Source organism: Lutjanus erythropterus, chromosome 12, assembly GCF_056507025.1.
Source record: "Lutjanus erythropterus isolate fLutEry1 chromosome 12, fLutEry1.hap2, whole genome shotgun sequence".
In the NCBI taxonomy this organism is placed as follows: domain Eukaryota; kingdom Metazoa; phylum Chordata; class Actinopteri; order Lutjaniformes; family Lutjanidae; genus Lutjanus; species Lutjanus erythropterus.
The window spans coordinates 15,639,051-15,661,473 of record NC_139328.1 but is presented as its reverse complement, the minus strand read 5'-3'; the positions used below and the strand labels follow the sequence as shown (position 1 = coordinate 15,661,473).

The window sequence follows — 22,423 nt, the reverse complement described above, 5'->3', positions numbered from 1 at the left end:
TAGAATAACCTTGTGGTAAAGATAAATTTGAATACATTAAACTAATTTGGCCACATGACAACATTATTAATTACACTTTGAAAGGATACATTATTAGTACATTAATTAGAGTGTAGAGCTCTGAACTGACTAAGCCTTTGATTCATTACTTCAAAATCAGTTTTTGAGAAGAAATGGCTCCTTTAAATAGCACCCTAATCAAGGTGACCACTCTTAGCAGCCCCTTCAATAAGCAAATCAAAAGAGTGAAATATTAGCAGGCAATGAAAGACACCTTGGTTGATTAAGCGGTGCCTAATTGGTCTACATTTTTGAGGTTTTATTGAGAAGGCAGTTACAATTAGGGGTCTTGTGCAAACAGTGTCCTTGTCCCAGTTCTTAGCGGGCTGCAGGCTGCTTTGGTTCACAGTGATTGCATCAAGTGTTGCCCTAGTGTCACCTTCTTGTACTCATTTCCTTCTTCACTCAGATGTTAAACTGCATCTGTGGCGCTGATTGCTGTGTTGTGCTCTGCTCTCACTTGTAGAGTGGCACACATTGTACTCTCAAATGATTTTCATCAGCTTCCTAAGGTCATAAGAACCTGATTCTGATGGTATTAGGGCTGTCATATTTTAATCGCTCATTAATCTGAAGATTATTGTCTCAATTAGTCAATTAATTTGTGCATCTAGTGTACAAATCTTCAGATGTCTTGTTTTCTCCAACCACCTGTCCAAAAACAAAATATATTCAGTTTACTATCATACAAGCAGCAAAACCAAGGAATATTTTGCTAATGGCATTATTGATTATTAAAATAACTTTTTTTTTTTCTGTCAATGAACTAGTTGTGTGGAGTTGAGCAATATAAATAAATATTTTTATTTTATTTTATTAAGTCAAAATGTTGAGAATTAGTTCATTTAAACTTTATTCTCAACATCTAAACTTTTTTTCTCATAATGCAAAATAAAGAAAAAAATCTTCCACCTTTGATATATTTATTTGTGCAGCTGCCACTTAGACCGAAAGTCTCAACATTTCAACTTTATTCTTGATGCAAAAAGTGAAGGAAGGTTTCTTTCTGTGGCCCTATTACTCTGCTGTAATTGTGAAATTGTAAATGTTCTACAAATTTTATTGAGCAATATTTTTCACATAAAATAATTAGGAGGTTATATTTGGTTTCAGCCAATTCAGTAAATTAAATACGCAAATAATCAAAGTAGGTCTTTAAATTAGATTAAATTATATCATGTAAAAAAAAAAAAAAAAACATTGTCCACAATGTCCTAATACAACCTGCCATTAAAGGGACAGCTTCCTCTATACTCACTGACATATGACATAATACTGTGCGTCCATTATTGATAGTGATGTTCTTTTTTTTTTGTTTTAAGCTGCAATTATTATAACTAGTTTGCACAAAGTTGTATATAGTGATATGTCTTTTTTTTTCCATTTCAGACAAAACTGACTTAGTTGCTTCTGAACTGCTGCCTTTAAACCATCACTTAATGAAATAAATTCATCAAACTAAGTTACAAAAAACACCTGGGCAATGTAATAGATAATAAAGTAGAAGATGTGATTTGAAACATTTTTCTTTAAGAGACTGTGTTTGAAATGCTTAAAAAGGTGATTGAATATAAGACACATTACCCAGGTTCAAAGTGTAGAGAGGAAAAAAGTACAGTTAGCCCATCACAGTCACCGGGGGCTTAAATGCCAGTCTAAATCTAAGTGAATCACATGACACGTCTCACTGTGAACTACAGTACATTTGTGTTCATTGTGAGCAGCAGGTTGAGGGAAGAAGCTGTGTTAGTGTTCGGTGCAAATTTCCCCTCAGATAAAGCTGTGTAACCAAATTTTGGTCAGATATTGCAAGCTAACACTGCTTACCGAACAACACTAAACCACAACAGAAGACAAGAGCTGTGCACTCTAGAACTGGCAACTACAGTATCTAGAAACCACCCAGCATGCACCCCTAAATGTGCGGCTTCCCACGCTGAAGATCTTCCGATGGCCACTTCAAGTCGATAATGTAGGAAATTAGCAGAGCTCATCTTTTTAATGTAGTGGGGTTAAGGTCAGACCCATATTGAGGCTACTAAATGCCTAAAATGTGCTGATATAAATAAAAATGCAAATGATGATATATTTTGATGTATCTGAAGCTCATCACTGGCAATTATATTGTTGTTTTGCCCGTCTTTGTATGAAAATGATCGTAAATTACTATTGACATTGCTGACACAGTGTCTGTTGTTGACTTAATAACCAATACAGGAACATTACAGTCTGATCCGCATGGCAAGAACCCTGATTGTAGCTTGATGGTGGTTGACACTCATATCCATTTATATGTGTGAAAGTGTTAGTCTGTAACAACACTTCAGCTTTGTGACGTTAAACAAAGTGGAACATGAATTGAAACATTCCCTCCAGGCGACTAATTATAATGTTGACAGTGAGATCAAGTGCTCCAATACTGAAACAAGGTCCTGCAAAATTAAGTGGATTTGCTGTTAATTAGAGGCCGGAACATTCAGTGGCAGCAGTGAAGACGCTGACGTGAATGAACAGGAACAAAACTTTCACACGTCTGACGCTCCACCTGAAACACATGACCTGATGGTCAATTCAGTGCCATCATTCATTTATGAAACGTTCTGTGTAAAAAGAAAATACCTGTGGAAGGCTCGTCTTTTACTTTTTTCTTGCAGCACTATGTATTTTGGTAGTGCCTCACTTTCTTTGATTTCATCCAAGTTTGTTTTTCAGGAATATTGTAAGTCAAAGCAATTTGCAAGAGTGTAATTAGATTGACCCATAAACATGACACTTGACTCATTATTACAGATGATAATAACAAATGTAAAACCTGAATATTCAATTTTGAATACCTGTATATTTGTTAACATATAGTTTTGGAATTAGGGCTGCACAACTATTTTAAATACTTTCAGTATAGGAAAAATGTGTGCAAAACAACATTATAATGAGTAATGATAATGATAATGAATAGTGCTGTAGTGTTGAAGAGAAGCTTCAGCCTATAAACCTTTTTCTCTAAATGACAGAAAAACATGCTTGTTCAGTACAGACACCAACAAATGTCACATCATGATTTTAATATATTTTTCTGTTAAAATTAGAATTGTGATACACACCTATCATGTTTCATATCACAGTCTCAATAAGTGTCAAAATTATGACAGTATGATTCTTGTTCCATATCCTGTAGCCCTGTTCTCAATATACAATGTGTGAATGGCAGGAAGGTGGGTAGGAAGCTCTTTATTTATTCCTGTGGGGAATTCTCAGTCTCAGCAGCTGAAATAGAAAGGGATGGAAAAAAAGGATAGTAAATAAGGAAGACAAAACAGAACAATGCAAACTGTGCAACAGACAGTATGCATAAAAACAGAAAGTATGAAAAGTGCAAGATACAAAAATGTAAAAAAGCAAAACAAAAAAGTCAGTGTGTATAGTTATTATAAAATGTGAAATATATATTTTTCAGTTATAACGGTGTAAAACAGTGACTACGTGTATGTTTGTTTTACCGCGATGACTAAGCCCAACTGTTCCCGCAGGATGGCAGTTTATTGCAACTGCCTTAATAATGAGGTTTTATTGGACTTTACTGAAGCATACTGACACAAGTGTAGTGTAGCTCTTTTAAGAAACAGGGCAGAGCGAAAGTGTGCTGCATGCAGGTGAGGGGGAAACTTAAAAACTGAAACTTAAATTTAGCAGTAAGTTGTCACTCTTGCGGTAAAGGTATAGTACAGGTTACAGTGTTAGCTAATAAATGTGCAAGACGAAGAAGAATTTTTTGTCTTGTATTTCCCAACTGTGTTACTTTGGGGCTGAAGGGTTAGCCCCAAAGTAACACAAGCAGGAAAGGCTAATGCTAAGCTAATGCTAATGCTAGCATAATATATTTGCAGTGTCAGCTCCAATGCGATCGTGTAATCCAGCCTTGAACTGCAGCATCTTTTTCTGGAGTTTTTTTAATCTTTTTTTTTCATCTTCAAAACAGTTGTTGTTATTGGATACGAAGGGTTGAGACCTTTGACCAATCAGAGGCTGTGTTCCTGACTCGGGTTTGACCGGCATGATCCTCATGTGTATTAATAGATCCGTGCTCTGATCTCAACATGAGATTGACCCCTCAAAATAAAATTTGCGGCGATGACAGCAATAAGCTCAACTCCGGCAGTAGGCGTCATGTGACCCCGGTGTTGCGGTAATGCGGTTATTGTCACAGCTTTAGTGTTCACATACATACAGAGGGTGATTTGACACAGTAATCAAAAAATGGGTGACCTTGCTGCTTTACGCTTCACAAACCACCAAGTGCCAAAACATTTGTTTATTTGAGCGAGTGTTTCTCTCATGATGAAAATCAACATGAATGATTTACTGATTCTTTTTGAATGCTAATATGAACTCTGACATTATCTTTTTTTTTATCCTCAACTGCTCTGATTTGGAGGATTACTGCAGATGTTGCCAAGCTGTGACTGCGGGGGTATCATATGCCATTAATGCTACAGTGTGTGTAGTAAAACTGCACGATCTGTTACATCTGGGAAAAGGCTCTCATGGATTACAAACCCATTTTAAAATATATATTTTTAACCTATAATCCCCATAATCCGTAGATAAAACATGACTATATTTACATCTGTTGCCATTCATACATCGACTCCCATTGCCCTGCTGCCACAAAGGTGACACTTTTGTGACATGCATTAAGATATTGTGAAATGTTTGATGCATTTGATTGTTGCATAACCATTGGTTAAGCTTTTGATGAAAATTAAACTGCTGCATTTGTATTGCTCTATTGGGTGAACAGTATTAAATCACTTATATAACGCAGGAATGGTCCTTTTTAATTTGAGAATACAATCACAGCTCTCTGGGCTCCACGAGATGTATACCGCCTCTCAGAGCACACACAATGTTTCCATCAAGGACAAAAGTGCTGTTCTTCAGGCTTACGACCAGAGCAGGGTATAATTAGGAACTAAATGCTGCTTTAAGTCAGAATGTGGTCTGCAAGCATTTCCAAAGGACAACCAGTCTTGTGGTCTGTGGTTTTTATCATCAAATGCAAATTGCACAGTTGAAGAGGAGTGGCACTGACTCATAGAGTTTATAATATCCAGGAACCTCATCCGCTAAAACATTCATGCGGTGCAATATGTCAAAAGTAACATATTCATGTTCTTTCCAGATAGTGGACAGGCCATTAAAAACAAGATTCAGCCCAGTTATAATTTTCTAGACCCCCTATTTTGTGGAGAAAAAAAAAACATACAGGAAAGTCCAAAAGCCCCTGGGATCAAATTTTGAATATATGCCAACAACAAGGAAGTGAATGTTAGCCTATGGTGTAAAGAATGGCAAATGACCAAAACAAGTACATAAAACAAACATTCGACTGTATTCCCATAATAGAGGCGCTTTACAGAGACCAGAGTAAATATTATCTGTATATTATTTATCATTCATGTGATGAAGTGTGATCTGGAGAGGAAAGTCTCACTTTATACGAGCATTTACCTAAAAATCTCATCCTTCCTGACACATGAGCCAACAGAGAGAGGCATTATGGGAAGACTCTCAAATGATATGAGAAATTAATGTGGTTTGTTTTTCCAGTTAAAATAGTAACAGAGCTGTAATTACACGTTTTATGTTGACAATCCAAACAAAACGCTGAGGTATAACACAGAGTGTGTGTATATACAGTTTGCCCTCTTCCCTCCACATGTATAAACTGTGTAATAGTTGGTTGAATACTAATTTACCTCAAAATGAAAACCACAAAAACACACTCTAAGACACTATATCCCACACTTAACATATCTCTTAAATACCATCTATCAATAGGGAGTTTTCTGTGAAATATTTAAGATGACATTTGGTTCATACTAGCAAAGAAATCTCCCATGGTGCTTAGAGATACACCAAATCCAAATACTTTATTCAGAAAAAAAAAACAAATAATGCAAAAGAAATAGATATTTGTTTAACTTAAAGCTGCTCGTCTTTATCCAAAAATATCAATTTCCAACATGTAATATTTAGATCACTACATCTACTTACTTAATACTTTTATCTAAGTGCATTTTCAGGCAAAAAATAAATTTTTAATATTAGAATATAATTATATCATGATATTAATTTAGATGTATAATATTGTAGAGTTAACTTCAGCAAGATTAACATGTCAAGAAACAGAAATCAAACGAGCATCATCACATTTTTAAGATTATTCAGTTCAATTGAAGGACATTTTTATATCTTTACTGTAGAACTGTAGTAGTACTGTAGAGTTACTATTGCCAATGCAAAACAGGATTTTTTTCTTTAAATATTTTTTTTTTCTTAAAACATTTTAGTTTCTTATGGTAGTGGTGGTGGGGTTCAGTTCATAAAACTTAGTTTAGCTAAAACTAGAAAAAAGTAAGGTGATGTGGAAATATATTTCATACTTAATTATATGCCAATATTAAGTAATTTTGAATTGCATTGCCAATGAATATTAGGCTAGAAAATACAACATTTACCCGATTGCGCTGCACCTCTAATGCTTATCATATCTATATATCAGTATTATCATAATGCAGGTAAATTGAATTCTGCCTCATGTGTAAGCTGCAAAGAGAACAGCAGTAACTGTTAGGCATTAGAGATTCGATGTGCATGATTGGTTTAGTGGACAGTTAATTTACTGGAACATCAAAATTTGTCTTCGGTATTGAGACAAATGAGATGTCACTTTATCTTTATTACTGTTCATTCAGTGATGTCTGTCAGGTGCTTCTCACTTTAGAATTTCTGCTGTTGGTCCCTGTCTGTGTTTGTGTGCACGCAATTCATGTTGAAGATGAAGATGTTGAAATCTCAACTGTTGTTTTGGTGCTCAGCCAGTGACTTTCAGTGGCCTGCTAGTGCCACCATTGCCTTTCAGTTTTCAGATGAACTCAGCTCTTCATCATTTGCTGGTCTAATCCAAGCAGCAACGTCCACAGCTGAAAATGAAACCAACTCGGAAGTGCAGTTACTTGAATAGTCACTTACACCTAGTTTCAAAAGCGGGTCAATCCCCATAGACCTTCATGTTAAAATACCCAACTCTAAAGCAGAAATATAAATGTTTATAGCCCAGTACAAAAAACAGTTTTGGTCTTGATAGTTAATTTTCCTGTTCAGAGAAACTGTATGAGAGGTGAATTTTTATATAACTCACCCATTCAAATTATATTAAGGCATAAAGTTAGACATGCGCCCTCCTTGAGTAATAGGTGGAAACCTATGGGTGCTGTCACAGAGGCTCCACCCTCTATTTATTATACAGTTTATGTTCTAACCTCACCAGTCAAACAGGTTTCAGTTGGCTATCTTTTGCAAATTGCTCCATTGTTAAGATGTTTATTTTAGGGATTTAAGGATATTCACTTAAATGCCCACAGCTTATCTTTTATGTGCTGCCTATTTGTGATATACTTAATAGTTTACAGTTGCTACCTGGAACATTCAGTAACAGTCTGTTTTGACATGTAATCGTAAAAAAAAAAAATTCTCCAGTCCTAACATTAATTTGTTTATTCATGTTGTTCATGTCAGCTGAGAGCAAAAAGTGGTGACGTACGTTAAAGTGTTGATGCCCTCGTCCCTCAAACTATGGGGTTTATACGTAGCAACATCATCACACAGAAACCTGTCAGGTCACATGGAAAAATGGTTTACAAGAGTTTCAGAAAATAGCATTTTGACACTAAAACATATGTACTTCAACCAATATTTGGTTCTTTTGATTTGAATACATAAGGAAGACGACAGGGAGGCTACAGAATGATAATAAGATCTCAAAAAACGTAACATTTTATTATTGTAAATAAAGGCTGCATGTAAGGAAAAATATGCTGTAGGAAATGTGCTGTAAATCTGTGTTAATTGTGGAGAAATTTTCTTTTAACCTGACTTTAAGGGATTTAAAACATCAGTCTATCGCTCAGAAATACATAACTCTCTGATATCATTCGAACGTCTGGTTGAATTTGGGTTTAACTCTCTGGACTATTCTGCACTCTTCAATTAGAGCTTGGATCACTCATGAACATTTTTGTGTTTGGACTACTTTTTCATGGTCTGAGATGCTCCTAATGAGATCATTGTGCTGTATTTTGACTCTTGATCCACTCTTGACTTGTTATAGATAATTACACTCTATTGAACTCAGTGGTGTTTTTGCGGTTCATTTAAAATTTTGGATACTCCAGTTTTTTGTTTTGTGCTTTCTAATGAAAGTCTACCTCACAAGCTCCAGCATTTGACTCTCCTATTCACTGTAGGGCATTTCAGGAAATGGCTTTGGTCAACCACAACTTTCTTGAAAAAAAAAAAAAAAAGAAAAAAAAAAAGAAAAAGCACAAGGCTGTCCACAATCAAGACTGTTGGTAATGTACCGGAAACCCAATGTCTCCACTCAATGTATGCATGGCGTCTGTCCATATGACTCATGTTTGATGCAAGATGTTTTAAAAAAAACTTCTTTTTTTATCCTTTTGCAATAAAATATTCAAAAATCAACAAATGAACACTGAAGATATTCATCTGTGGTCCGAGACACACTGTAAAACTCATGCAGGAATTAAGCAGGATCAACATCATCATCTTTTCTCATTAACTTAACATAAATATACATGTTTTATTTATGCAGGTTAATTAAACTTGACATATCTAGAATTAATTTTCAGAACACTTGAAAACGTTTAAATATGAGTTGAAAGAATGTACTGTACAGAGTGCAGTCAACTCATTGAATTAAGTCCCTAAAGAGACATGATCAGCATATAAGCAGAATTCCCAGCATGCATTGTTTCAGAGTTAAAACTCTTCTGAGTCCCTTCTTCTTTATACTTTGAAAAGCATATATGAAAACACTGTGAACAATGATGATTTTTAGTATTGAAAAGTTAACAAATTATGATAAATGATAAATGCTGTGAATGTTTGTCAGTGTGACTGAAGAGTTGTTGGTTCAACTTATTATCTTAAGCTTATTGAACAAGTTTTTTTCATGTACAACTGAATTAACATTAATTTTATTTGACTGGAAAAGTTTGTTTTGAATCATTACAAATTCTTTAAATTCAGTCAACTTAAAATTTTAGGGCAGCCTGGACACTGTCTTTTTTAAGCTAGAACAAAGAGTTTATTTTTACGGTGGATTATGGCTTTCACAATTTCAATATCAAATCAAACATTGATTGAAATTAACTTTCACTTTCAATCATTGAAAGCAAACGCAGGATTAGTGATTCTCCTTAAGAAAAAAAAAAAGACAAAAACTTGTCACTGAGAGATATTTGTGATTTTTGGATCCAGACGTGTCCCTGTCTGAAGACATATGTTTGATATATGATGACAACTTGCTGCTTGTCTCTAATACACTTTAAGATAAGTCATGATAACTTGAATTTGCAATAATGAAAAATGTAATATGTTTACTGAAATCAAATTTGTTTGTTATGTTTGTCGTTTGTGACTGAAGAGTTGTTGGTTCAGCTTAATATCTTCAGCTTATTGAACATGTTTTCTCAAGTACAAAGTAACTAATATCAAGTTTATTTGACTAGAAAAGTTTATTTGTTTTGAATCATTACAAAATAACCTCAACTTGTCTTTTCAGATTCAGTCAACTTCAAATTTGAAGGTGGCCCAGACACTTTTTAACTTTTTAAAGTTAAAACAAATAGTTTATTTTTTCTGTGTAAGATAAACTTTAAACATTAAGTTACTGAAATAATTGAGCAACCACACACTGGAATTAGAAAACTAAAACTAAGCTGTAAATGTACCTTCACTCTCACACTAAATAGTGTCAGTATTTAGCCGTAGTGGTTCAACACTGTCTTGACGCACCAGCCTAAATACAGTTCTCTCAATATTGGTCTTATATCTTTGCAGAGAGCTGCAGTTTAAGTCATCAAGCCACAGTTTGCGAAGACAAATAGAAACTTGTGGTTTATGCAAGTGGAGTTTGTATTCTAGCGACCGGTGATGAAAACACACATATTTATATGGTGTGTATTTTTCTAATTTTCATTTCATTTCATTTCTGGCATCCACTCAAAAGCATTTGACAAAAAGATTACTGTGTTTTGAATGAAATGCAGTAAATAAGAATGTCCATGTTTCTCCCTGTGAGAGTCGTGTTTACTTTGGAGGTTTGGACTCTGGCCAGTGGAGGAGGAATAGTTTTCAGAAATAATCAGGGGGCACACTTATTACCCAGGATTCTCTTCTTAAAATGGTAAATGATACTCCTCCTCCGCGTCCCTCTGAGCGGCAGTCTGCAGATGAAGGAGACGTTTCCCTCGTTTTTTGAGAAAGAAAATAAACCCCACGCCTCATTTTAGTTTAATGTTTCACGGGGAGCTCAAACTGCGCTGTAAAGGTTAAGATATTTGTTCTTAATGTGTTGGAACAGCAGCTTCGGTTAGCAGTTTTGTTGAGGAAAAGCTGAAAAGAGCAAACTGTAACTGATGTGCACAGTGTGATTTAAACTGCATGACATTTCAGTCCATTTTGAAGTGTCTGACGGGAGTAAAAATGACCCTGGTGACAAAAAAAAGGTATGAAAGAGCTTTTAAAGTTACATTCAAACTGTCAAAACGCACAGAATTGCGATAATGACACTTGTCCTTTCAGAGCAGTTACTATCCAGATTGACTGTTTCTGGTTTCCTGTTGGTTGAGCTCTCACCTAAAGTAACACCAGCCAGTTATTGAGATGAAAATAGCGTGAACGTCTCAGGAGCGTTCAGTGGAATATTCTATATTGGCATAGTTAGTACAGTAAACAGGTAGTATCTATCCTTGTTCGCCTGCGGTCGAATGTTGTTCCATCTGTGGTTGTTTGCTGTGCAAAGCCATAAACGTCTTCATTCTGTAACCTTATTCAGCTCCCAGACTGGACATCCTTATTTCAGGCCTGAGAGTAGTGAAAATATTGATGGATTGAGGTATTATGGTTTTGTGTGCAGCAACTCCACGACAGCTCGGTATTTACAGTTTAATTTTAAGCTCACGAAATTACGCACTTGCTTCAGAGACAATGTATACACGTCTTTGTTCCCAAATAACTCAGCATGCAGATTTAGAAGTTCCTTAACTGCTTATTTCAGATTGTAAACAGGCACTAGAGAGTTTAAACAGTCTGGAAGGTGTCAAAACTTTGCTTTGCTGCAATAGCTGGTTCTGGTCATTTGTAGCAGCAAGTGTTGAACTCACTGTAAATACAAATTTACAGCACTTGTACCTTACTTTAGTATTTCCACTTTCTTCTATACGTCTACTTTCAGTTCCATTCATTTTTATTTGTATGACGCCAAATCATAACAAATAGAGCAGGTCTAGACTTTACTCTTTGTAAACCCAACCAAGAGCAAGCAGTGAGGCGACTGCAACGAGGAAAAACTTCCTTCCTTCGCTGCATTTTAGGGAGACATTGCAGTTTTTACTGCACTACATTTATTTGACAGCTATAGGCATTACATAAGATTTAACTTATAAAACACAGAATCACTTTGTGAAATATGTTTTTATTATAGCTTAAACTGTAGGACCATAACTGCCAAAATAAAAATGAATAAATAAATGAGTCAATACATAAATTAACACCCAATTCAATGCACCAAGAATAATAAGATGAGATGAATGTTGGCATTAATTGATTTATAAAATGTTACATAATTCATATTTCTCTTTCTGGTTAGTTCTGTATTTATTTACCTTTGTATTAATTCACAGATTTATTTACATTACTATTTAATTTTCTATTTAATTTAATTAATTAATTAGCTGTTGTACATTTCCCCATTACATTTATTTATTTCCTCCGAGTTATTTATTTCTGTATTTTCTTTTTGTATTTCTTTTAGAGCCAGACAGATATATATGGTTGATATTACCGGCCAAATATTGGCATAGCATGGCCATATCTGTCTATAGTGTTGTTGTTGTTGTTGTTGTTGTTTTTGTTGTTGTTGTTGTTGTTTTAAAAAATGTAATGCAGATTGTTTCTATTTCTTTTATTTGTTAGGTGTGTAGGGAGCATTTCATGCATGTTTTATTCTGTTTTTCTATTTGTATGTTTTTTATTTACAATTATTTATTTTTTTTAAATGTTGAAATTGTACTGTTTTAATGCCCTGTTGTCATTTTGGTTTTTACATAATCATACATGTATATAAAAATAAAGAGTATCAGCTGGTATGCTGATACTGGATTTTTTTTAACTCTCTAATATCGATATAGGCGTTGGCTCCAGAAATCTAGTATCAGTCAGGTCCTACTTATAACATGGTAGTCTGGTATGATGTGGTAATTACCAATTTTGACTTTTAATGTGATTTGAAAGGTATTGCACAAATAGCCTGTTATTACCCATTATTACCCAGATATAATCACTGTTAATACCAAGCCATTACCTGGTTATTACATCAGTAATTGCATAGTATTATTTAATTATCAGGCTTTCTCTTTACATCAAACTATTTTCCACACTATTACCATATTATTACAGACAGAAACTTTTATTCTATCCTTTTTACTAGTATAAGATCAGAATTCTTCTTGCACCTCCACTGCATTTTTTCAAAGAAAGAAAGAGAAAGAAGAATATAGCTAATATTTGTACTAAATACTACTGTAGGATAACTTGTTAGATGCCTAAACACAAACATAGGTATGTAATCATCCGCTTTTTGTGTTTATTGTCTTTCTCAAGTACTAATATTGCGAATCTAATATATGAATCATGCTGGCCAGATTCAAATCTCTTTACAAGACAGGCGTGAACAAATCAGTGACATCAAATTCTAGTTACAGACAGGACAGAACATAATTATTTGTATCTGGCTTTGCATTTAACGTCACTCTCTCTGTGTCATTTCATTTCATTCTTCTCTGCATGTTGTGACTAATGTGCCTCTTGGCAGATGACTTTCCCATCACTATATAAACCTGCCCACTCCTTGTTTTGATCAAAGTGTTCAAGCAGAATTTGATTTCTTTACATTCAGACATGTAATTTGTGTCTGAAGCTGACAAATACAAACTGCAGCCAGGGAGTCAGCTGCTCTGAGCAAACGTCTGTCTTTAATTTGTACTGTTTGCTCTGCATCACTGAACCAAAAAAACAAGACAGGGAGTTTTTTTAGCTGCGCCTCCAGGCGCCCTGTATGCCATACATGTTAGTCTGTGTTTCACTGTGTGGATACGTGTTGCATTTTGTAGTATAGCTTAAAAGCGGCATGAAAACCCTTATATGACAGAGTAGAAAATCCCGATGATTTGTCCAGTGATCTACGCCTTAGTTGCAATGCTGTGCATGAATTTCTATGTTTTCATTTCCACTTTTCTTGTCACGCTCTGTTAAAAATGAATGTGGTCATTTTCAATACAGTCACATTTGTCATTGCCCAAAAGTGATCCATGGGCAAACAGCGAGCCAGTCAGTGTGACCTATTAGAATGGAAAATCTTTCCTTGACTGGAAAACCACACCTGAGGTACCACGCCACTCTCAAACACAATGTTCAAAAGCTGAGAAAATATAGGTTGTAGGAATAAAAAGTCGTTTTTGTCCATGTTATAAGTTTGTCATGTCCGATTAGTGACCATGCATAGCATTTAACCGCAGGAGTACAAGCTGGGACTATAAACAACAAGTGAAACTGATACTGTTTAGTCAAGGAATAACAGTCTTTTACAAGATTTTTTTTTTCTTTGCTTCATGGCCGTTAAAACAGACATAAATATACTATTCGCTCATGAACACTTTGATGGGTGGACTGTCGCGGTCAAAGTACAATCTAATCTGACCATCCAGATAGAAAGCAGGCTGTCTGAAATCCAGGCCGCCCTGTTGCTTTCACTCATATTCCATTTGAGAAGATGTCAGAAGTACATTTGGAGGATTATTTCACAGAAGGAAACTGGATTTAGAACTCGCTGTCTGCAGCACTATGGCCAGGGAGACAGAGAGCAGCGGTTAGAGGGTAGTGAAGCAGCTGTGAAATGGAAATCATGCCTGGAGATAGATCAGACTGTTGTTTACTTTTTGGAAATGTTTTATTTTTTTGTTTAATAAAAGCAAAAGTTTTCTTGTACGTTACTTGCATGTGGAGACCAGTATCATGTTGTATTAATCAAGAAAATGTCATGAAAGGTCTCCTTTCTTGTAGTTATTTGTTTCAATATATCAAAATCAATTAAAATTCAATCACAGGAATCCTTTTAATGTAATGGGTGAATCAGTGTTGGTCCAGTGTCAATCATGATTGAAAATCTGACATTTATTCAACATTCAACATAACAAGTGCTTTCAATTTGGTTTCAATGTCATGCATCAGTGTGGATTCAGTACTTCTGCCTGACAATAGTTGATTCAATTACGTGTTTCTTTCTTGGAGCCAAATGACGCATTTCATGCTAATGTTTACTCAAAGAGCAAAGTCAGAACCTTTACTTCAGAACCAGATGGATCCACAAATGTTGAGAGCTCAAAATCACCCTGACTTTTACAGTTAGCCTCTTTGTCAACATGACAAAAAATGCCATATTGCTTAATGATGTTGTTTATCGGTGGAGGTTAGTGTTTACAACATGCATGTGGCACCTCACTGCCATTTATACTTCAATATTTCAATGTTTAACTCCATGTTGTTTCTATTTTTGCAGGTTTACGCAGATGATGTGCTCACAAAAGAGGAACAGATAGGCCTCCTGTTCAGAGCCAAGCGGAAGTGTGAGGGGAACATCAAGTCAAAGCATAAGATTCCTGGTGAGTAAAGAAACAAGAGGATGAGTCTGAAGCCGTGCTGGCAGTTCTTTGAGCTAATGTCAGTATGCTAATGTGTTCACAATGACTATGCAAATGCTAAAATGCTGATTTAGCAGGTATAATGTTTAGTATGTTCACCATAATTAAGCACATTAGCATGCTAAACATTTGCTAAATAGTGCTGAGCACAAAGAACAGCTGAGGCTGATGGGAATGTTATTAGTTTTGCAGGTTTTTGGTCACAACACGCAATATCGAAGAAATTTAAAATCTCACCTGATGATGGCGATGATTCATCCTCAAGAGATTGTGAATGTTTTTACAAAATGTCATGGCAAACCAGGCAATATTTATTTAGATATTTCACTCTGGACCAAAGTAGTGGACTGAGTGCAGCTATACCACGAGCATGGCTAAAGATTATTTATATATATAATGTAATATAATTAGGTTGTAAATTATATATTATAAAAGATAAGATGATAAGAGACGATCACAATTACATTCTGATTAAATTAGTAAACCAGTTTATTGATGCACACAGTATAAAACTGTATATACTAAGTATTTTGTTGGTAATTACCAATGATCTCTAAACCCGTAAGAAATTATAGATTATTATAGAGAGATCTCTTTCTTAATGGTTAATAATTGTTTTGTGGCTAAAACTAATGTGTGCAAATTATATACAAACGTAGATAAATAACATACCTAAGGATGATCTTTTCATAAAGGTTTATGTAAATGTAAAGGTAAAGTTAAAGGTAAAGGCCAACTTCACTGTGATCATACAGTTATACAGCGTACAATTATAAAGTCAAATGCATTTCCTGCATTTAACTCTTCCTATAATTAGTGGGCAGCCACTGTACAGTGTATAACACCCAGGGACTTGTTAGCCAGCACCTAACCAAGTAGTTTTGTTTCCTTGAAGTACTTAAGTAGTTTGATTTGATTGCAGAACCGTGCATGTGCTAAACTGACACCAGAGGAGTACCTACAGAGGCATATTATGAAGCGAGGGCCACTGACCATGATGCAGTATTTGACAAGATGAAAACTGCCCGCTATAAACATTATCTGGATGGATTAAAGTTGCTACTGATGTTTAGAAAAGTTGAGTTTTTAAATGATATATATAGAGCATATTAACATTATTTGAATGTTTATTAACAGAAAAAAAAAAAGTTTAATTAACTAACAATTTACCACTTGTATTATAAAGTGTTACCAGAATATTAAGAATGTGAGGAAAATATCAAATATCACTATTACTATTGTAGGATGTCTTTTTTGCAGCTGATCTGATTTTTTCCCTGCAAGAACATCTGTAATCACTCAACAGCTGGTAGCTTTTGGCCCATTGTTTGCTCCTTTAACCAGACTGTGATTTTTGTCATGCCATAGTATGAGAACAGCGTGACAAAGGGATTACAGTGTTGGTGTTTGTCATGCAAGTCACCCAATTAAATGACTGTGTCTGATAGATACCAGATAAAATCCATGAGCCTGTCCATCATGGTTTGTGCGTATCGATTAAAATGCCATGTTTTAGCAACGCTGAAGAAAACTAATGATGTTCATTGTGTGAGGCTTTGTCAGGCTCATGTGACCACAATGTCCCACTCCATTAGGCTTGATTAGCTTTCCAATAGCGTGATTTTCCACTACCTGCACTGAGTTGCTTTAAGAAGATTTCTGTTATCAACACTTTTGTCAAAGCCATTTATCGCAGGAAAATACTTTCATTTGTCAGAAAACGCTCAGCTATTGAGGGAGTTCCCCAATGAATTCCAGCTGGAGCAGGAGATTCAATGGAGAGTGCAATAAATCCCCCAGCGGCTACACCGAGGAGAACCTCATGGTTCACATATACATGATGTACAGGCAGAGATGGGAAGCAACTAAGGACAAATAATTCTTTACTGTACTTAAGTAGCATTTTCAGGTATCTGTACTTTACTTCAGTGTTCAACTTGATGTTAAAGAAGTAACAAGAAGAGACATAAAGGACCAAAAGAACATAAAAGATGTAACTATACAAAATGGTGTAATAAAGCTCAAATGATGTGAAAAATGTAACAGAATGAAAATTATGTGAAATGTGAAAGACATAACAACACAAAAATGATGTAAAAGACATAAGATGTAAATGACATAGGATGAAAAAGACAGAAAAAGACAAAAATGACGATAAAGTGGTAACAAGATATAATATATGTAAGAGAAGTAACAAGACAAAGATCAAATAAAGGATATAACAAGACCAAAAGAACTTAAAGGATGTAACTATACAAAAATGATGTAATAAGACTTAAATGACGTGAAATTAAATAAAAATTACATAAAAGACGTAACAGCACACAAATGATGTAAAAGACGTAACAAGACAAAACAATGTAAGAGATGTAACAAAATGAAAAAGATATAAAAAGATGAAAAAGATGTAAAAAGGAAAATAATGTTAAACATGTAACAAGATGAAGAAGAGGTAACAAGACAAAAATGGTGTAATATAACTTAAAGTAAAATGAAGAATGTAAGAAAATGAAAATTATGCAAAAGCCATAACAACACAAAATTATGTAAAAGACCAACAAGACGAAAACAACATAGAAGCCGTTACAAGACAAAAATGACGTAAAAGATGCAACAAAATGAAAAAGAGGTAACGACAAAAATGTCATAAAAGAGGCAGCACGATGAAAAGTAGTAGAAATGTCCTTCAGAACCTGTACTTTTCCACTTTTACTTGAGTAAAGAAGTTGAGTCAGTATTTCTACTTTTACCAGAATCTTTTTCACACACGTATCTGTACTTCTACATGAGTACAGAACGTGTGTGTTTAGCTACCTGTGTGTTTGAAGCAGGAGATGCCATCAGATGTAGAAAGAGAAGCAGGAAAAAGCTGAAATGTAGGAAGAAATCAATCTACACAAACAATAAAGTTTACCAGGAAATGTGGGCGTAAACAGCAGAACCAAGAGCAGAACTGTGACAATCAGACTGAAAAGACTGTCTCGTTGTCTTGATTGACCGTGATTGGCGACTTGATTGAATGTGACTGTTGATTATAAGAGCTTATGCCAATCAGATGAAGTTGTAGATGCAGGTCAAGATAGAATAAAATGTGTGCCTTTTTTGCCTATATTTTGCTGATACGTTCAAATCAAATACCTTTGTTTGGAGTAGTCGCCAGGCAGTTGAGTGTGTACTGTAAGCTGATGGTTACTTTATAAAATGCTGCTCTGGTTTCTTTGTCCTCTCTGTGGCTTTCCCGAGGCTGTGATTGAAGGCGAAGCTGATCCTGGGGTGCTCTTGTGTATTTATGGGTGTCTGAACAGCGCCATTTTCCAGCAGACCCCAGCATCTACTGTATCCCATTGTGGTTACTGTCATTTTCCCAGTTGATTGTTTGGAGGAGAATTTTAGATTCCACAGCCAAACCAGTCGCATTATTTCCTCTTTAACCCCAGTGCATTGTGGTCGCATTGAATTCTTCGACCCTCCAAACGATACCCCATTGTAAATGAAACACATAATTAAAAATGTTTACTTCCAGGCTAAGAACACAAAAGCTTTTGTTGACCGTTCCCACTAGTCCCAGTGCCCCGCGTCGTGGTATTTCCCAACTTTTCATGGTTTTGATAAATGTCCGCAAATCTCAAATTGGATTTTGAAAATATGACAGCATTGCTACTATTGAGAATTGCAGGCGCCAAACAGCAGCTTGCGTAAGATGTCCGGGGTTTATATAAGGGCGCTGTGCTTTTCCTCAAAGCCTTTTTAACAGGATGACCATAGATGCTAATGCAGAGCAGGCAGTTGAACATTTGGCTGCTCTCAGATGAGAGTCTGTGCTGTTCATCTGACCACCATCATGCTTAATCCGTCCTGACATGTTGTAGTGACTGGCAAGCCTGGTGTCACACTTCAACAGCCACCTCCAAGCACATTTGCAGCTGTCTTTTCATTGACTAAATGTCTGTAGATTGAATCTGGAGGTCAAAATTTTAAAATGTCCTAGTGTTAAATCAAATTGTAAATTTTGTGCAATCTTGATTAGATTTTGATGTGAGTCACACATATGTAAAATATATTAATTATTTGAGGATATACAATTTTCTAGGAATACTGCTTGCTTGCTTTCATGCAGAGAGTCAGCTGAGAAGATAGATACCACTCTCATGTCTGTATGGGAAAAATAAAGAAACAGCTAGCAGCCATTTAGCTTAGCTTTGCAAAAAAAAAAAAAAAAAGGAAAAAGTTAGCCTTGAGTTGTTTGAAGGTAAAAGGCTACTTTTTGGCCATTTCTATGTCCTGCCCCTTTTGAAACCCCAATCAAATTTCTCCTTCTCTGTTTCCTCACATACTTGATGTGCTAGGCTCGTCTATGTTGAAAAGAAAACCAAATTTTGAAGATGGTTGAAAGATGTTACTGGTGGACTTGTCTAAGTAGCTAGCTAATCTACATAAATTGTTTGCTAGCTAAATACATCTCATAGCTAATGTTAGCAAAATGCTGGCTAGCTAGCTAGGTAATCTACAGCAATCATTTGCTATCTAGTTAGCTAGCATTTTGCTAACATTAGCAAACTTAAAATGTGATTATATATTGCTTTTACGGGTTCCGCAGCAACATCTTTTAGCATCTTTAAAATTTGTTTTACATTTCAGCGTAGATAAGTCTACATAACTAAGTCCAGGAAACAGGAAAGCCAGCAAACATGACTAAACGTAACATGAATAAAACTAAAATACATCACCTCCCATGATCCCACACAACTTAACAACGTCATCAAACTACGTCGTTTGTCATTGTTTTGGTGTGAGAGACCCCTAGTGGCAGAAGTTACATACTATGCATTTAATACACCAAAAAATTAATCATAAACAATTTTAATGATTGATTAATTAAAGTCTTTTGTCAAGGAAATATTGCAAAATACCAATTAAATTGAATAAACCTGACAAAACAAGCAATCACCTCACTATTTTTTAACTTTTATAGGCTAGAAAAAATAAATGCTTAATAAAAAACGATAGAATACTCATTATTAATTAAAATGATCTGTAGTTTAAGTAACTGTTGGTTGCAGTTCTGTTGCAATTTTTCTTTGTACTTCAGTTGACACTGAATGTGGATTCTAACAAGCCCATCAGACCAGACTGGGATTCTGTAAAAATGCTCGAGGTGCTGTTTTGGGGTACATCAGGATGTAAGAGCTGACCTGTGTCCCTGATGCTGCTGGCACACACTTGACGTGACTCATCCTGCACGTGGTGGCTGTTTGCTGACCTCTTTCAGAAGGTTGCACATGTGTGTTCAATAACAGCTGAAGGAATTAACATAAACATATATTACCTTAATAAAGAAAAAGGAGTCCCCAGTGTAGTTCTAGTTAATGCCTGAATAACCACATATGTGCTCATTTATCATGCTTGATTTGAGATTTTTTTTTACTCAAAAGCACATGAATCGCTTTGAGTTCACTTCATTTGAACTTGATTTGAACTTAAGTGGTTGTTTGTAATTATGTACTGTAATGTGGAAATCATTTGAAATCTAAGTAGTGGTTTGTGTTTGAGTAAAATTAAAGAGACTGTCAAGATCTGAGATAAAGTTCAAGGAAAGCATTACTTGTGCTTTCTGATGACCCATGTAACTGTTCTCCTTGAAGTGGTCATTAGGATTTGGTAAGATTTTTCCTTTTAGCATGTTCTTTCTTTTCTTGTATTGTGGTGCGACCTTGACTTCTTGGGTTGAGGTGAACTCAGAGAATAGCAGCTAGCGTGCATTTTTTAGGACTCTGGCTTTACATCTGTATTTGTCTTGCCTGTGTCCTGCCTGACCACCCCCGGAGTCTTTTTCTGGCACTGTAAACTGGTGGTTTTCTGAACTATTATAGGAGATGTGGAGTGATGACTATTTTAAAACGCTGGTGTGAAATGTGGGATTTGTTCTGAGTTGTGACTTAATCGTGCAGATCTTCCCCATTGAGGACGGATTATACTGAGTCCGACTCGAAAACCTCGGCTTTCGTTGCATTTCAACATGTGATTTATTTGTTTTTATTTCTCATTTGTGCTTTAAATACACAAAAAGTCTCCATTACGTGACTGAGACAAGGTTTTCATTGAGGGAAACACTGAGGTTTGCCTGGAGAGTACAGTGGAGGGATGTGGGTTCAATGCCCCAGACCTTGCAGTGTGAAAATAGCTCAGCCTTCAAGTTTGCGGTCTGGGTGTAGAATAACATCAGCAATCATTATAAAAGGTTGCATGTATCATGAGAAAATGCAATATGTGTTTTGACATCTGTAGGTCCGAATCAAATAAGTTGAGGGGGGGAAAGAAAACCTTATTAAAAACCCCAGTGACATCACTAATACCAAACTCCCCCCGTAGTCACGTTTATATTTAAATCGTGGTCAAGAAATGTGCGGGAAATTACGTGTGTATGTGTGTGTGTGTTGGGTGTTTAATTTAAGCCAGTTAGTAGGTGGTCCTATGTCTATAAAATCTATGGCAAAAGTGAACAGCAATTCTACTTTTACTCCCAGGATGTGTGGTCAGTGTGATTTTCAGAGCTAAACGCTGTTTTTCTCCCACCAGAAATCTGCAAGAATCCGTCAGCTCCACTCAGTCTGCTCTTTAATTTTGCGCTCCAAGTGACAGGCAAATAAAAAGCATGTCGTCATCGCCTCAGATGTTTCTTTGCAAGTTTGATTACAGGAATGAGAAAATAATGGATCTACTGCAAAGAGAGGATAGTTTTAGTTTTATTCGTAGCTACTTATTAGTGGTCAAAGTGGGGCAGATGTTTTCAATAATGCAACACAAATGCCAAGCCATGAGAGAGGCTTTTGCCAGGAATCTGTGGGGAAAGGGACTTTGCTCCCACTATCAGAGGGCTGAGGTCCACGGTTTGGCTGACAATTAAGGGGCTCCGTGCTTTGGAATGGCATTTTTTTTCTTCCCCCTTTGAACCTGCCGCTCTTTGTCTGAGCTAAGTATAGATGTATTATTACAAAGTCACATGCAGAGTATTCTTCACTGAAAATAGACAAGGAAGTTTCCAGAATGACAAGAAAGAGAGGAAAATACTGAGAAGTTCAAGTTATAATGATTCCTGGATGGCTTTTTATAAATGTTCCTCACTGCAATCAAAAATGTGTTAAACTTTAATAGAAATGCGCTCTAAATTCCTCAGATTAGGGTATTAGTACACCAGGACTGCAAGCGTTTTTTTTAAAAAAAGTTAATTTAAAAAATATATTAGTCAATGCATACTTGAATTCCACGTTTTATATTAAATTTTCCTATTTTCAATGTAATTTTATATGTGTAAAACCTCATAGAAGAAGAAAGCAACAAACCTAGTCATGTTTACTGAGAGCGGGAAGCCAGTTGTGGTACTGCACGCCAAACAAAAAAAAAAAAAAAGAAAGAAAGAAAATGGATTTGTGGTTGAAACATAGCAGTAATACAGCTTAAAACATTCCTGAAGAATATGTTTTAACAGGATCAAGCCATCTGAACTGACTAATGGGGCAGGT

The 22,423-nt window shown here is 35.6% G+C and overlaps 1 protein-coding gene across 1 annotated transcript in view; it reads left to right on the top strand.

Annotated features, from left to right (window-relative positions):
- pth1r (parathyroid hormone 1 receptor) overlaps positions 1 to 22,423 on the top strand; it is a 67,696-nt gene that overhangs the window by 17,982 nt on the left and 27,291 nt on the right. The window contains exon 2 of the mRNA XM_084732641.1: positions 14,762 to 14,864. Coding sequence (XP_084588767.1) covers positions 14,762 to 14,864 — 103 coding nt within the window. The remainder of the gene's footprint in view (positions 1 to 14,761; positions 14,865 to 22,423) is intronic.